This window comes from Eumetopias jubatus, unplaced genomic scaffold (assembly GCF_037043125.1).
Source record: "Eumetopias jubatus isolate StellerSeaLion01/CBP00866 unplaced genomic scaffold, mEumJub1_p1.0 scaffold_2, whole genome shotgun sequence".
Classification (NCBI taxonomy): Eukaryota; Metazoa; Chordata; class Mammalia; order Carnivora; family Otariidae; genus Eumetopias; species Eumetopias jubatus.
The window spans coordinates 201,883,993-201,900,882 of record NW_028274808.1 but is presented as its reverse complement, the minus strand read 5'-3'; the positions used below and the strand labels follow the sequence as shown (position 1 = coordinate 201,900,882).

The 16,890-nt window shown below is 59.4% G+C and overlaps 1 protein-coding gene across 4 annotated transcripts in view; it reads left to right on the top strand.

The window, feature by feature from the left end:
* Positions 1-4,590: 4,590 nt before the first annotated feature.
* The window catches only part of UVSSA (UV stimulated scaffold protein A), a 35,284-nt gene continuing 22,984 nt past the window's right edge, over positions 4,591-16,890 (top strand). The window contains exons 1-7 of one of the 4 annotated variants that reach the window (XM_028089074.2): positions 4,591-4,654; positions 6,867-6,966; positions 8,138-8,468; positions 9,128-9,248; positions 10,149-10,508; positions 11,350-11,462; positions 11,586-11,714. In XM_028089074.2, the coding sequence (XP_027944875.1) occupies positions 6,869-6,966; positions 8,138-8,468; positions 9,128-9,248; positions 10,149-10,508; positions 11,350-11,462; positions 11,586-11,714 (1,152 nt within the window). In that variant the 5' untranslated portion in view covers positions 4,591-4,654; positions 6,867-6,868. The other 3 variants (XM_028089070.2, XM_028089077.2, XM_028089064.2) reach the window with 3 other exon arrangements.

Below are 16,890 nucleotides of genomic sequence, written 5' to 3'. Positions count from 1 at the left end.
TCACCTGCATTACGATTCTCAACGCACTTTGTTTATCCTAAATATCTCATCATTTTACTGCTATTGTCAGTGTGATTTTTAAATTTAACTTCCCAATTGTTCCAGTGTGGTAACATATAGACATATCATTGATTTTGTGTATTGATCTTGTATCCTGTGACCTTTCTAAGCTCATTTGTTCTGGTAGCTTTTTGGTACGTTACAAAGACTTTTCTATGTACACGGTTGTAACATCTGCAAATAAAGACCATTTTGCCTGTTCCTGTCTAATCTCTATGCCTTTCATTTCTTTTTCTCCCCTTATTGTGTGGCTAAAGTCTCCAGCAGAGTGTGAACTAGGAGGGTAAGAATGGAGTCCTGGTCTTGTTTCCGATCTCCAGGGAAAGCGTCCTCTCGCACAATGAAGGACCATGTCTGCTCTGGGTTTTCACAGGCGCAATGATCAGGTTGAGGAAGTTCATTCCTCCTTCCTGAGTTACCATCATGAGGACATGTTGAATTTTGTCAAATATCCTTTTCTTCGTCTAATGAGATTACCATAAGGCTCTTCTCCTTTGTTCTGATATGGGTGACACAGAGAACTACACAACTGGCGATTGGCTTTGAGCAGTTGAACAGACCTTCCGTTCCTGAGATGAGCCTCCAGTGGTCATGGTGTAGGTCTTAATGTATTGCTGGATCTGACTTGCTCGTACTTTGCTGAGCTAGTTGTTCACAACATACTCTATTTAATTTTTTAACATCTGTAGGATCTGTAGTGATGTCCCCTCTCATTCCTGATATTGGTCGTTTGTTTCTTCTTTTCTCTTGATATCTACCTAGAGGCTTATCAATTTTATGGATTATTTCAAAGAACCACCTTTCAGTCTTTGATTTTTCCCTATTGTTTGCCTGTTTTCTATGTAATTTCTTTCTTTATTGTTTTCTTCCTCCTGCTTATTTTAGGTTTAATTGTCCTTTTTCTAGCTTCTTAAGGGGAAGATTAGATTACTGCTTTGGGGCCTTTCCTTTCTAATATAAACATCCCATACATTTTAATGTTGTTTTCATTTTCATGCAGTTCAAAATAATTTCCATTGTGATTTTTTCCCCCTTTGACCCACAGATTATAGAAGCCTGTTAGCTAATTTTCAAATACTTGGAGACTTTCCAGACATTTTTTGTTATTAAGTTCTAATTTAATTCTGTTAGAAAATCTACTCCATATGGTTTTAATCCTTTCAAATTTACGGAGGTTTGTTTTATGTCAGCCTTGGTTAAGTGTTCCGCATGCACTGCAAGTGAACATCTGCCTGCTGTCGGGGGCGTGCCCTGCAAGTGCAAGCCAGGTCAAGTTTGTGGTGGGCAGCTAGTCTCTCCTGTCCTTACTGATCTTCTCACTACTTGCTCTCGGAAGTTTACAGGTGAATTTGTCTGTGTCCCCTTTGTGTCCATGCGCTTCTGCTTCGTGTATTTGGAATCTCTGTTATTTGGCACAAGCACCCTCCCCGGTAACATCTTGTTATAAAGTCCACTTCATCTCGGCCCAGCCACTCCGGCCCTCATCTGCTTAGTGTTCGTACGTTAGCTCTTTCTTGATCCTCTTGCTTCTAACCCAAGTCTTAAATTTGAGGTCTGTTTCTTGTAGACAGCATACCCTTGGGTCTTTTTAGTCCAGTTGGACAATCACTGCCTTTCAGCTGAGCGAGTGTCTAGACTGATAGTTCATGTGATGATTACTGCTGGATCTAATCTGGTCTTTTCACTCTTTCCATTTGTCCTGCCTGTCCTCTTCTGTTCTCTGTCTTTACCAGCCATCTTCAGACCAAAGGTTGTTCTTTCTGTTGACTTCTTAGCTGTTGTACCTGAGGCTACTCGGGTCGTGTACCTCTTTAACTACCACGGCTGCCTTCAAATATGATACCACTTGACGTAAACATAGGAATCTGAGAAACTTATGGCCTCTCTCCCTCCTGCCCTTTGCACCCGACTGTTTCCATCTATTTACTTCTACAGATGTTCTGTGTTCTGTACCCTGCAATTCCTTGTTAGGCTTTCAGTAAGCAATGATTTAGAAAAGAAATTTGAAACAAAATAGATCTTTTTTTTTTTTTAAAGATTTTACCCATTTATTTGACAGATTGAGAGAGGGAACACAAGCAGGGGGAGTGGGAGAGGGAGAAGAAGGCTTCCTGCCGAGCAGGGAGCCCGATGCAGGACTTGATCCGAGGACCCTGGGAACAGAAACAAAATGGATCTTGTATTTACCCACATTTGCCAATTACAGCAGTCTTCACTGCTTTTATAGATCTAAGTTTGCATCTGCTAGCATTTTCCTCATCTGAAGAATTTACTGCATGCTTCCATGCAGACCTGCTGGCGATGAATTCACTCAGCTTTTCTTGGTCTGAAAGTGTTCTATTTCGATCTAATTCAGGTTGGGAAGGATAGTTCACTGCATATACAATCCAGGTTGACAGGTGTTTTTTCTTTTAGTACGTTAACGATTTCATGCCACTATCTTCGAGCTTGTGACGTTCTGACCAAGAAGTCTGGTGTTCTTACCTCTGTTAACTATACGTTGCGCTTTCTCTTCCCCTGCTTTTCATCGCTGCTTGTCCACGCTCTGGTTCTGACGCGCCTCGGAAGGGTTTTGTGCGTCCCACTGGGTTTCCTCATCTCTGAAAGTCCCAGTTGCTTCTTCTGCAATATCCTCTAGGTCTCAACACATTCATCGGGGCTAAATCTATTTACTTAACATTCAATACCGAGCACCTACTGTGTATCTGACCTCATGGAACAAAATAAAGATCCCTGTTCTCATGGAGCATAGGTTCTGGGAGCAAAGAGAAAACAAAAAAATAAGATTATGGACCTTGTGTGATAGGGAGTCAGCACCACAGGATGAAGTGGAGTTGCCTAAGAGGGAGGGAGGGGGCTAATTCCAAGGCCGGCGAGGGTGGGCTGGGAGCAGCCTTCCGGGCCGGAGAGTGGGCTCCACGGACGGAAGCAGCAGGGCTGGAGAGGCGGGCGGTGGGCAGCGCTGACAGTTTCATCCTGGCTGCCGTGAGGTGAGTGGCCTCCAGGGGTGTGAGGGTAGATATGGGGGGACAGGCAGCTGCTGGGCCTATGGGGGGTCCCCCAGTCGGTTGGACACAGGGGCCCATGAGCCCCCAGGTCACTGGCCTGAGTAAGTGGAAGGACAGACACCCCATCAGCTGTGCCAAGGGTGGTAGGCAGGAGACGGGACTGGGCCACACAAACATCACAGGCCGCCTGGGGGGACGCAGGTGTCAAAGGAGGAGAAGGGGGTGCAGGGCAAATGCACAGCTCTTTCCAGGAACAGCATGCTCTTGTGCTGATAGTTAACAGCCTAGTGCGCCTCGGTCTGCGGTGCTTTCATCCGGTTGTGCATCCATCTGCACTGCTTTCTGAGCACCTGTTGAGACCCCCTCAAAGAGCCTCAAGCACCGGGGGCCTCAGTACCTACGGGTGAGGCAGGCGTTCCCGAGGAAAAGGCAGAGACAAAACCCAAACGGGGCGGTGGCCACACAGCCTGTGGGAGGGGGGCACACAGGGCGCAGGGGATGGGTGAGGCCACCGCCTGGCCCCGAGAGGACCCTCAGGTGCAGCAGGCCAGAGAGGTGAGGGGATCCCCCCCAGGGCCCGCTTCCCCGGGGGGGGTTGCCCAGGACCCATGGGTGCGCACGGGCGGCTGGACGGCGCGGGTCGGGGCCCGGGCTGCACGAGGAGCGAGCGACTGCGGGGCCCCGGCGAGGCCAGCCGGGCCTGCACTGCGCAGCGGGCAGGGGCGAGGGGCGTCCTGGGGAATGACGAAGCCTGGCAGGCGCCCCGCCAGCGCCCGGAGGCGTGTCCGCCTGCACGGCGAGGGCTCCCGAGCTGACCGCCTCCGGGAGCGGCGCGGACACACCCGCGGGCGTCCGACGGCGGGTCAGGGACGGCCAGGGCCCCGCGTGCCGGCAGGGGCTGGGGGCCGCCACGCAAGCCGCCCCTTTTCACGTCACCCAACCCCGAACGTCGTGCGGGCCCCGGCCCTGGGGGAACCCCCCTGCCGCCTCCTCCCCGGCCCCTCTGGGCAGCGGGCAGCGCGGGGCGGCGCGTGGAGGCGGGGTCTCCGGCGCCCGCGGGAGAAGCGCGCACCGGCTCCCCCCCGGGCCTTCCCGGCCCGCCTGTTGCGGTGGCAGGGCCCGGGGATCCCACACTCCTGGGCGACCGCGGCGTGGAGACCCGGCTCACCCCCCTCGGGTCCGCCCCGCCTCGCCCCGGCACCCGGGCACGCGGCTCCTTTAAGGACTTGCTGCGCCCTCCCGCTTCCTTTTTTCGCCCGCCTCGGCCGTCCCGACCCTCCGGGAGCGCGCCTGCGTCACCGCGCAGACCTCGGCCCCGCCCCGGCGCTCCCGTCTCCAGGGTCAGGGCGAGCCACTGGCTGCCGAGCTCGGGGCCACGTGACAGGAGGAGGGCGGGGCCCCCGCCGGAAAGGGCGGGCTAAGGTGACAGCGGTCGCGTAGCGCCTAGGTGCGGTCGTCGCAGCGCTGACCTTCGTCCCCGCGCAGCCCGTGCGAGGGCGAGCCAATGACTGCGGCGAGTTGGGGCACGTGATAGGGGCGGGTTCTCCGCCGGAAGGGGAGGGGCGAGGCGAGCGGCCTGGTGCGCGGTAGGTGTCGCGGTCGTCGCGATACCCGGCAGGGGCTGCGGCCGGGCTGGTCCCCTCCGAGGGCCGGCCTCGTCCGCGGGACTGTTTCCCTCCTTCTCCCCAGGACGCTCCGCGCCTCCCCCGCTTTCTTCCTGGGACGCCGTCCCTCCTCCCCCGCTCCTCCTCTTCTTTCTCCCCCTCCCAGAACCCTGTCTCTCCCCCTCCAACCCCTCCTTGTCCTCTTCGGGACACCGTCCCTCCTCCCCCCCCCCCGTCTCTACCCCCCCCGCTCCTCCTCCCCCTCCTCCCCCCCTGCCAGGACCCTGTCCCTCCCCCTCCTCCTCCTCCCCCCGCTCCCCCTCCCCTCCCAGGGCCTGTCCCTCCCCCTCCTCCTCTTCCCCCTCCCCCCACCATCTCTCCTCCCCCCCCGCTCCTCCTCCCCCCCGCTCCTCCTCCCCCCCCCGCTCCTCCTCCCCCCCCCGCTCCTTCTCCTCCTCCTCCCCCCCTCCCAGGACCCTGTCCCTCCCCCTCCTCCTCCTCCCCCCGCTCCCCCTCCCCTCCCAGGGCCTGTCCCTCCCCCTCCTCCTCTTCCCCCTCCCCCCACCATCTCTCCTCCCCCCCCGCTCCTCCTCCCCCCCGCTCCTCCTCCCCCCCCGCTCCTCCTCCCCCTCCTCCTCCCCTCCCAGGACCCTGTCTCTCCCCCTCCAACCCCTCCTTGTCCTCTTCAGGACACCGTCCCTCCTCCCCCCCCCCCCCCCCGTCTCTACCCCCCGCTCCTCCTCCCCCTCCTCCCCCCTGCCAGGACCCTGTCCCTCCCCCTCCTCCTCCTCCCCCTCCCCCCACCATCTCTCCTCCCCCCGCTCTTCCTCCCCCCCCGCTCCTCCTCCCCCCCGCTCCTCCTCCCCCCCCCGCTCCTCCTCCCCCCCTCCTCCTCCTCCTCCTCCCCCCCTCCCAGGACCCTGTCCCTCCCCCTCCTCCTCCTCCCCCCGCTCCCCCTCCCCTCCCAGGGCCTGTCCCTCCCCCTCCTCCTCTTCCCCCTCCCCCCACCATCTCTCCTCCCCCCCGCTCCTCCTCCCCCCCGCTCCTCCTCCCCCCCCCGCTCCTCCTCCCCCTCCTCCTCCCCTCCCAGGACCCTGTCTCTCCCCCTCCAACCCCTCCTTGTCCTCTTCAGGACACCGTCCCTCCTCCCCCCCCCGTCTCTACCCCCCCTCCTCCTCCCCCTCCTCCCCCCCTCCCAGGACCCTGTCCCTCCCCCTCCTCCTCCTCCCCCCGCTCCCCCTCCCCCTCCCCTCCCAGGACATGTCCCCCTCCTCCTCCTCCCCCCCCCGCTCCTCCTCCCCCTCCCCTCCCAGGACCCTGTCCCTCCCCGTCCTCCCGCCCACACCGTGCTCCTCCTCGCCCTCCCCAGGACTCCGTCCCCTCCCCCTTCCCCGGGACACCCCTCTTCTGTCTGGTGTGGCCATGGTGCCCTGGGTTTAGGAACTCCGGCAGTTCCACCCGGGCAGTGGGGGATGCTGGGAGGGTGCTCAGGTGAGCAGCCCCCTGCCCCTGCCAAGTGTGTATTGAGTTGGTGTCAGTGACAAAGTTCACTGCTCGGAGAGCACCTCCTGGAGAGGCCGTGTACACCTGCTGGGCCTGGCCCCTCCTTCTCCCGAAGAAAACAGCCCTGCAGCCGGCCTGGCACCCATGCTGCCTGCCCCCAGTCTCAGTTCGAGCCGAACGACTGACTTCTGGGGCCCTGGACATCACCCTTCCTTTTCCTTACTGCACATCTGCTGTGTGCTCCGCTCCGATCCGCCTTTGGGTCTCTGGGTGCAAGTTACAAGAGTGCAGTCACTCGCTCTTCGCCGTCTGCAGAGGCTGCCTCGTGGACTGTGAATGAACGGTATTGTGAAGGAGGAAGTGCCACAGTCACATTTGGGAAAAGCTCGTTTAAATTTTGTTTAGGCAGTTGCATTCCTTCTTGTGTTGCTGAGGTATCTCCCGTGTGTGGGGTTGTAGAGCTCCAGAGTTAATATTTTGTTGTTGCGCTTTTCCTAATTTACCACCAAAAGTGCTGTGTCCAGAACATCATCTGAATTGTTGTATTTCCGCGTCCAGGTCGCCTCAGAGGCAAGGGCTGGAGGGGCCAGCCTTGCAGCCCCCTGGAAGGCCCAGGACACAGCTCAGGAAATGTGTAACAGATCATGAAGGCTAGGTGGTCATATCACATCTCTGCCGTGCACGTTTCTAGATATGGATCAGAAACTGTCCCAGCTGGTAGAAGAGCTCACAACTTCGGGGGAACCCCAGCTGAATCCTGAGAAAATGAAGGAACTGAAGAAAATTTGCAAGTATGTCTTAAGGTTCAGCATTTCACACCAGTTGGCTGGCTCAGCAAGTCCGCCACACCCTCGGGGTCAGGCCTTCTACCACCTGCATCTTTCTCAGCCCTGGCCTGCCTGTGTCCCCACTGTCGTCTCTCTGCGCAGGGAAGGAGCGGTCCAGGATGTTTCCCCAGGACCCTGCAGGGCCCAGCTCTGGCAGGTGGTCACCTTGTGGGGCAGTGGTCCTGGGTGGGGGGGCGGTGTGCGCGGCAGGAGCGCTTTCTAAAGGCCATGTCAGCTGGGACCTGTTGAGCATAAGTCGAGATTTGCTGATGGTCCTTATCCTGTATTTACAAAACAGGAGAATTTAAGTGGCTTTAAGGAAGTCTTCAGCTTTTGACAAAAAAAATTTCAGCTCAGATTAGGTTTCAGTGTAGACTCAGAACACCGCAGAACAGTAGCAGCTTTTGCAGGGAAGATAGCTGGGAAGGGCAACAGGAGGGGGCAGGGTGTGTGCAGGCTCCTCGGAGGGCAGGTCCTTTCACTTTTGCTTCAGTCCCGTCGCTGCGTCTGCAGGGGAGGCTGGGGCTGGGGTTTCCGCTTGGGATGGAAGCTGCTCTGATGTTCTCTGACGGGCCAGATGGTGACTTCTCAAGGCTTTGCAGGCCATAAAGTTTCTGCAGTGATGGCTCAGCTGTGGACAGTAGTGGGAACGATGTGAAGGAGCGGCCGTGCTTGTGTCCTGATAAAACTTGATGGGCACTGACGCTGGCTGTCAAGATTTTCACATGTCATGAAGTATTATTTTGGTTTGTTTCAGCCATTAAAAAATGTAAAAACCATTTTTTTAAAATTTATTTATTTATTTGACAGAGAGAGACACAGCGAGAGAGGGAGCACAAGCAGGGGGAGTGGGAGAGGGAGAAGCAGGCTTCCCGCCGAGCAGGGAGCCCGATGCGGGGCTCCATCCCAGGACCCCGGGATCACGACCTGAGCCGAAGGCAGACGCTTAACGACTGAGCCACCCAGGCGCCCCCTGTAAAAACCATTCTTGCTTGTGGGTCGTACAGAAACAGGCAGGGACCCGAGGGCAGTCGTTGGTCCAAACTTCTCTGGACAAAGGGGAGAGGGCCCTGCTGCTTTGCATGCTGTGCGCACAGAGTATCAGGCACTCAGTGAGGATGACTGGTGTCCTTAGGTCTTCAGAGGAGCAGCTCAGCCATGCCTACCACCTGCTCACGGCCCAGCTGAGCCAGGACCACGCCGAGATCCGCCTCTCCGCATTCCAGGCCATAGACGAGCTCTTCGCCCGGTCCCATCAGTTCAGGATGCTGGTTGTTTCCAACTTTCAGGAGTTTCTGGAGCTCACACTGGGCACTGACCACGAGCAGCCCCTGCCGCCTCCCAGGGAGGTGGCTCAGAGGCTGCGGCAGGCTGCCACCCGGGCCATCCAAGGGTGGCATGAGAAGTACGGTGCGGCCTACAAGAAGCTCTCCTTGGGCTACCACTTCTTAAGACACAGCAAACAGGTGGGCAGGCCACACTTTGTGCTGTGTTGGTGGACAGACTTGTCTGGCCTCGGTGGCCAGCCAGTGTTCGGGGGCAGTGGGGGTGCTCCCAGGAGCAGGGCAGCAGCTCTGGGAGGAGGATGTGTGGAGGGAGCTGGGCCTCTGGTCTTGACTTCCACAGAAAGCCGAAACGAGGGAAAAGGGTCGGCTTCTCAGACGCGGCCTTGCTCTGTGTCCAGGAGTTGAGTCCCTCTTGTGGGCTGCTGTGGGCTCTGGTGGCCTTGAGTGCATGAGACCCACCAGGACTGGCTGCTGCCACCCCGCCCTCCTGTCCAGGTGGCTGGCCGGTCCCCACTGTTGGCCTGAGCATACTGCCTGGCACTGCACATCCGGGGTCCCCTCCCAGGGTGTTTCCAGGCCCCTGGGTGGGGCGAGCGGCCTCCCCCCGTACTCCTCGCAGCAGCATGCTGCTTTTTCTGGAGGATGGGGCTGGTCGTGCCTCTGTCGGGGACCAATCATTGCTGTCAAGTGTGTTTCCTGGTGTTTGGAAGAACTGGACCCCAGGGACCCAGAGGGTCTGGCTCTGTGCTGGTGCCGGCACGTCTTCTCCTAGGCCTGTGTTTGACCCATTTTCTTTGTGTTCTGTGCAGTCAGGTCTCACGTCCACTTCAATTTCCCAGGTGGATTTTCAGGACGTGAGCGCGCGGACTCTGGCAGAAAGAAAGCGGGAGGAGGAGAAGCAGAAGCGCTTGGATAGAATCTACAGGGAGAGGTCTGAGCAGGCCATCAGGGACATGGAGGGTGAGTGAGTTCTCAGGCCTGAGGGCACCTGCCGCACCGCCCAGGGCCTTGTGCAGCCTGCCCACCCTGCTGCCGCAGCAGCGGGGAGCGGGGGCAGACCCCAGCCTTGTCCCCAGGGACGTCTGGGTGGCCACTGCTCTCCCGCGCCCCCTGGCGGAGCCGCGTGGGCACCGTGCTTCGGTGAAGGTCTCGGCTGGGGGAAGCGGGGAGATGTGCCTACTCATCTCATGGCCCCTCTTTGCTCTTGCCAGCGCCCCAACCTCCAAAACCTGACGCTTCTGAGCAGCTGGCCCATTCCGTGAGGGGCAGCCAGGGGGAGAGGAACCCGAGGGGCAGGCCCCAGCTGAAGGCACTTCTGGGGTGCCTGGCCCCGGAAGAGGCTGGAAGCAGTCCTCTGTCCCCCGAGGAGGGTGTTGGCCAGCCCCAGGGAGATCCCTGTCAGGAAGTGGCTGGCCAGAGTAGAACGGTCGAGATCTGCTCCAAATGGAGGACTGGGGAGTGGTGTGTGTGCTGATGGCTCCCCACTGGCCTCTGGCCTCCGGAAGCTCTGTTCATGGCGGCACAGCCCACTTGGCATTCCCAGGGCACCAGTGAAACTCGCAGCAGAAGTCCAGACCTGAGGGTGTTTCCAAGGACATCCCAGAGGGTGGCCTTGTGCTGCTGAGCTGGTGGCTTCTCAGTGATTGCCAAGCCTCCGCACGCCCAGGGCACCGGCCTCTGTTGGGGGAGGAAGGGGGAGGCGCAAGTTCGGGCAGCCTGCGCTCCCGTGTAACACAGCCCGCCTGCCGCTGGGGCCCACCGGCTACTGGGACGTGGCCCTCCCTTTGATCATGGGCGCTGCCCTGGGGGAGGTGGTGCCGTTTGCTGGCGGGCCCCAACAGGCAGTACCTGTGTCTGCAGAAATGTCCGCGGACATCCGGTGCTGCCTCACGGAGGTGGAGAGCTGCTTCAGGCTGCTGGTGCCACTGGACTTTGCCGCAGACCTGAGCGCCTCGTTGCCCACGGGGGTCTCCAGTGTGTCTGAGCAGAGTGCCCCTTGCCAGGCCGGCGCTAGGAATCACGGGGACGAGGAGCAGCCCTGCTGTAGCAAGACCCTGCTCGCCTGTGCCGGCCATCCCGGAGCCGGCAGTGGGGAGGGGCCGCCCCGGGGGGCCACAGGGGCCGAGGAGGAGGAAGACAGCGACAGCGATGAGGAAGGGTTTGTGCGGCGCCACGGGCTGGGTTCCCACAAGTACACACTAGACGTGGAGCTCTCCTCAGGTAAGCGCCGCTCCTGCCGCCTGGCCAGGGCTCTCTTCCCTCAGCCATGGGCCCTAGGGACGCTGGCGAGAGCCCAGACTTCTTGGGACTCTGAGCAGGGCAGGGACTCCAAGGTCGGGGTGAGGGGTGACTTGAGGCTTGGGGCCCGTGGCTCCACCCCAAGGTCCTCCGTGTGATGGGCAGGCCTGATCCTCCAAGGGACTGGGGAGGCTGCAGGGCCTGGTCCCAGGCCCATCGGGATCGGAGGGTGACTGTCAGGGATCAGGCGCCCCCCCGCTCTGGCTCAGAGGAAAACGTGGTTGGACAGCAGCTTCTCACCACGTTCTGCACCGTGATGATGCAGGTGTGGTTGGGAGCCCTTTGGGGGTGTTCACAGAGGAAGGGCAGTCAGGCTGCCTAGCTGTGTGAAGACTTGCCACCCCCAGGCATCTTGGGTCCCACCAGCCCCAGGGAACTAACAGCCGTCTGGCGGGGTTGGGGGGTGAGCAGGCCATGTGCAGGAGGTGGGGGTGCCCGGCTGAAGACAGGCTGGGGTGGCGGGACGCAGAGGGAGGGCCGTGTGGGCAGCAGTGGGAAGGGGCTCCAGGGCTCCCGGGGCTCGGCGGATGGACTGGGGTCTTGTCTGTCCGTGAGAATGCTGTGTGGGGTCTCGAGGTCTGGTGTGGAGGGAGGCATCGGGCTCAGGCTAAAATGGTCTGCACCAAAATCAGAATCTTAAAGTACTGAATCTGTTTCTCGGGCACGAGGTATGGGGTCCTGGGCAGAACGTGGCTGGGGCACCCTCCGTGGTGCTGGGTGACCGGCCCTGGTGCCTCTAGTGACCCTGCGTGCTTTGTTACAGACAACCTGAGGGTGCGTGAGGACGAAGACAATCACGCTGTCATCCACTCCGCCCGGGACGCGCTCAAGCTTATCCAAAACACCTTCCTGCCAGCTGTGTGCTCCTGGGTCCAGGTGAGGTCCCCGCGTGCCGGGGTGCCGGGGCAGAGTCGGGGCCATGGGGTGTGCGGGGGTGTACGCCGGGGGGGTGGGGAGGGTGCCCCGGCCTGCCTGAATGATGCGCCCCCTTGTTGGCAGATATTCACCCGCGCAGGGATCCACGGTGGGCACCTGGAAGCTGCCATCGACCTGAAGATGGAACTGGAAAGGGCCCTGAGGCAATTGGGAGAGCTGGACATCCAGCCTGAGGAAGGGCGCTGGAGGGAGGTGAGTGCCGCCAGCAGCCTGGGGAGGGGTGACTGCAGGATGTCCTCTTTGAGCTGTTTTCTGAGTCAGCAGGAGTCACTGGGGCTTGGAAGTATTCTGGTTCCTGCCCTGCTGGGAGCTCCTTTCCTGAAATGGAAGTTTTGGCCTGGGGGGCCAGAGAGCACAGCGCAAGCCTCCCTGTGGATGGAGGGTGGGTCCAGGGTCCAGGGCAGGAGGGCATGGGAGAGCTGCAGGAGGAGGCAGAAGGTTCTAGTTGGGAGGAAGATCCCAGGGCCCTGGAGGAGGCGGCCATGGGCTGAGCTGAGATCCAGGCCAGCCCCGCCGCACTGCTATACCCTGAGCCTCCCGAGTGCCCAGCAGAGCCTCCCGTGAGCTGGTGAGGGCCTTCGGGGCTTCAGCATTTCTTCTTGTCCACCTGCATCGTGGCCAAGGACACTTGGTGTTGGGGTGTCTGAGGTAGACACAGAATCAGGACTTGTCCTCGGACTTATGCAGAAGGCCGTGTCCCTGGCCTGGGGAGGTGGACGCCATGGTCCCAAGCAGGGCCCTACAGAGGAGCTCCCGGGTGGCAAGGTGGGGTGAACATGCAGCCTGGTGCCCCATCTGGGGAGGCTGGTCAAGGCTGGGCATCTTCTGGTCGTGTGGCACCTCACAGGCACAGGTTTGGGAGGGGGAGGCTAGTCCTCTTGAGTGCTGCATCCCCAGGCAAGGTTGTGGAGCAGGGACAGGCCCACACTTAGCTGATGGGGCATGGGTGAGGTCCATCAGCTCTTGGGACACTAGGTGACTTTGGGGGCCCCCCTCCCGTGACCTGTGCCAGGCCTAGACCTTGATGCTGAGATGGACATGAGAGCCACGTCCCTCCGCAGGTGTCCTCGGGGGCCTGCCAGCAGGGCAGGGCGCTCAGAGCTGGACTACAGTGGGGGTCAGCACAGCCGCTGCCCTCTTAGAGGCAGGGAAGCGGACTCCAGCGTGCACCTCTCTGCGAGGGTGCTGGGACCCCGCACCTGGCCCCCTGAGTGGCGTATTTGCACCTCTGCTCTGGTTGGACGTACCGCTTAGAGCAGGAGCCTGGGGTGCGGGGAGAGGGAAAAGAGCAGGTTCGGAGCCCCTCGGACCCGGGACGGGCGGCGGCTGACACCGTGGGTCTTGGCACCCAGCGACCTGACTCCTCCAGAGCCCCTGGACACCTGGCGCAGGGCCGCTACCCTGGCGTGCGCTTCTGAGGGATGGCCCCACCGGCTGTCTTCCAGGTGCAGGGTGTGGGGGCCCCAGGGACCGGCAGAGGGCGGTCTTGTCTTTCTACAGCAAAGCTGTGGTGTCTGAAGAAAGTTCTGGGCTGGGAGCAGGGCCTGCAGGCTGCCTGGCGTTTGCCGGCTGATGTCCTAGCGGGGTTTCTTTGGGCGCGAGGCTTTTCGTAGAGCCTTGCTTGGGGGCTGTGAGCTCACCAAGAAGATAGCTGTGTGAATTTTGACCAAGGTGCTTTTTTTTTTTTTTTTTTTTTAACACCCGAGGAGCGCTGTTCTCTGGTCTCAGGAGGGAGGTGATCCAGTTGGCTTGTCTAGGACGTCGGGAGGGACTTATCTCTGAATGCTGGACGAGCCAGGGTCTTGGCATCAGGGCAGCGGCTGGCCTCATAGCAGGGAGGGGTGTGGGGATTCATGGCGCCCTGACGACCGGCCCCCCTGCCTAGCAGGGGCTCGCGCTGTGTCTGAAGGAACCCGGGGAAGCACCCTCAGGGCAGCTGGGGCTTTGGGGAGAGCCCCGGAAGCCGTGAGGACTGGTTGGACAGCATGACCTTCCCCGCCAGGCCTGGGGTCCGCAGCACTGCTGGGGTGGGCAGGACTCGGAGCCCAGAGCTGGCAGCAGAACCTTCTCGCCTCACAGCTCTAGGGCCCCCAGGGGAAGGGCAGTTCTCCTAACGGGCCCAGTGAGGCCAGGGCCTCCCAGTGCAGGAGGCACAAGGTGTTCTGCGGGGCCGGCCCCAGCCCCAGCCAGTGCCTGGCCTGTGCCTGGACTGTTTGGGAGCCCCCGGCACTGCCCCCCAGGCATCCGAGGGAGCGTCTGGTGGGGGCAGCTCCATGCTGCTCTGGGCAGGCTGGTCAGGGAACCTCGGGGGAGCACGGCGAGGGGGGGGCCAACCTGGAGGACGGCTGTGGCTGAAGGGGCCCTGCCCCTCCTGCATGGATAGGAGGGCCGGCCAAGACTCAGACTCGCGGGTCACTGGGGCCCTGTAGGCTGAAGCCGCCTGTGGGAAGGTGGCGTGGCTTCAGCGGGAAGGGCGCATCACTGCCTCTGTCAGCCGAACGGACACTTTCCAGACACTTCTCCACCAACTGATTTAAAAAAGGCACAATCTCCAAGGATTTCGGAGATTGTGCCTTGGAGATTGTGTTTTTTAAATCAGTTGGTGGAGAAGTGAAATCCTTGGAGATTGTGCTCACCCGCGCTGGCGGGTGGCGGCACCTGGAGATGAAGCGATTGGGGCTCGAGTGGCTGAGTGGCAGCACCCCGCTCAGGTGAGCACCGCTTCCCAGAATAGACGCGCCACATATCTGCACATCTGCTCCCACTCCGCGCAGGGTGGGCGGCCATGGGAGCCACTGCGGTAATTAGAAGTTACCAACAAGTTGCTCTCTGCTCATTTTCAAGTAAAACGGACAGGGCTTTAAATCATTTGCCGTAGCGTTTCCCAACCTGGCGGGGTCGGTGTGGTAACCGCGTGCACAGCTGGCCGAGCTGGGGATGCTGATTCGGGAACGTGGGATTTGAGGATTTTAGGACCTCTGACAAATGTGTCAGAGATGAGCACAAACACAGGGCTCCTGGCTGGCAGCTCAGATGCTGGGGAGGAGTCCTGGGAACAAGCCGTTCGGGGTGGGGGTGTCGGAAGGTGTCCTGTTTCTGGTTTTGTGTTGTTGCTGGTTTCTACATACTGTTTTCCTTTTGACTTAGAGGTTCCATCTTTGAGAAATATTTAAGTCCGTTTAAATATGTGTAACTGTTTGTTTTATAGAGTGTGTCTCTGTTCTGTTTGGAAGCAGCTGTGTATAAATCTCAAATAGATCAATGTGGAGCATCATTTGGTAGATTTAGTTTCCAGTCCTCTGCTGTGGGAGAGGTGTAATAATCCGTGCCTGCTACATTCGTGAAACTGATAAAAATCCTGTGTAAACTTTTAAATTGTCTACGGTTTAATTATGTGGCCACGATCACTAATTATTGTGTGTTGTATAATTAACAAAATATTAATTTCCTACCAACTACTATGAAAAAAATAATTTCAAGCATCAGTTTATATAAACTATCAGCAGGATTTTTTTTTAATGGCTGGGTTGTATAAACGGGTAGAATACTCATGTGGGTGTTTCCGTCCTCACCGAACACCAGTCTGATGCAGCCACAGGGTCTGGACCGCGGGCACATCCTCACTCGTTCCCAAAGCAGACATCACCCCATGTGGCTCTGGGAGGCTTTCCTTCTGTGCCGGCCGCCCGCTGCCTGCCCGCGCGGCCTCCCCAGCAGATGGGACGGGCCTTCTGCTGGAGGAAGTACCTCCCGCCTCAGGCAGGGGCCCTGGACGCTCCTGCTGCCATTGTGTCCGACAAGTTTTCTGTGCCGTGGGAGCCACGTGAGTGCCGGCTTCCTGTAGGTGAAAAGGACAGAGCAGGAAGCCGGGGAATGAAATGTTGAACGAGTCAGGCACCCCAGGGAGGCAGGGGAACTAAATCAGCCAGCAGCCAGGACCTTGTGCGCGGCAGGGCCAGTAAACAACCTTCCTGGAGACGCGGCTCCCTCCATCACGCTGAAGGCCACGAGGCTGCAGGGCTGCGAACCGGGGGAAGGGTCCGCACGCCTTCCGCCCTTCTCACCAGGGCTGGCAGCGCACACAGGTGCCCCACTGCTCAGGGCCGGCCCTCTCCCCTGCGCCCTGGGGCCCCAGAGCACAGCCCCGCCGCGTCCAGCTCTCCCCCTGCACTGCTGCGCACCCCTTGCTCCTGAACACCTTCACGCATCGTCCCTTTGATTCCACAAGCAGCCCTGTGAGGTGGGTCACGTCACTACCCCAGTACACAGGTGGTAAGACTCAGTCTTGTGGGGAGGTTGTGTGAGCCTTGGCCACGGAGGGCACTGGCCGCCTGCATTTTGCCTGTGAAGGTTGGCCTGAGGAAGGAGAGCGTGCGCAGCAGGTTTTCCTGTTCTTGTGTGGATGCCGCTTCCTTGGGTGGTGAGAACTGGGGAAGCACTGTGCACTCCATGGGATGTGCTGTCCCGCAGCTCAGCCACTCACATGGGCTCCCCGGGGTAACCGCCGCGGAGGGGAGGGTGCCCATCTGCACCGTAGCGCAGACTCGAGTTACCCGCCTGTGGTTCCTGGGTCACCACCTGTGTTGGGGGACGGACGTGCCCAGACCCAGCAGGGCTCTTGGCCCCAGCCTCGCCCTGGAAATGGACCTCCAGGTGTCCCGTTGACCCACAGCCTGGTTGCTTGCACCGCCAGCAGGCAGTTTCCAAGGCGAGGCCTGTCTGTCGAGCACCTCATCCTGCGCGGATTTGTATCAGACAGGAAAGGGGGCCACAGTCACTCTGGAACACGGTGATGCTCGTCTGCACCAGCTCCGTTCCTGCAGAGCAGGGGACCACGTGCACTGTGGCCTTGTCTGCGTCCAGGCGGGCTCGGAGTGCCCCGGGTGGTGTTGGCCGGGGGTCCCTGTTCCCTCGTACTTGCCCTGGTCAGCCCCGCGCGCCCCACCGCCCTCTGCCCTCTGAAGGCGCGTCCCCAGCAGCTGGAGATGCACATGAGATATTGGCCTGGCTGGGCAATTTGCACGGCCTTCCAGGGAGGGCATTAGCATATAAATAGCAGATGCAGTGACGACCATCACAGCTGAGCACGTTTAATTTTTAGTTTATAAGATAGAATGGGGTTTTAAATGCATGGCCATCAAGCCGCTGAAAGACAAATGCAGTTTGGAGCTCACTTGTCTGACGAGGCCTTACATCATTTTTTTTTTTAAAAAGGGAAACAGACACACATAAAACTGAACAAAAGTGATTTCTTGGGTGAAAAGTAATTGAGATTGCGCACCGAGTTAATTAGATCGTACAAAATTTATTTAACGGTCCCAGCTGCATCTGGGCATGCGTTTGGCGGGCAGACCCGCTCCCAGAGCCA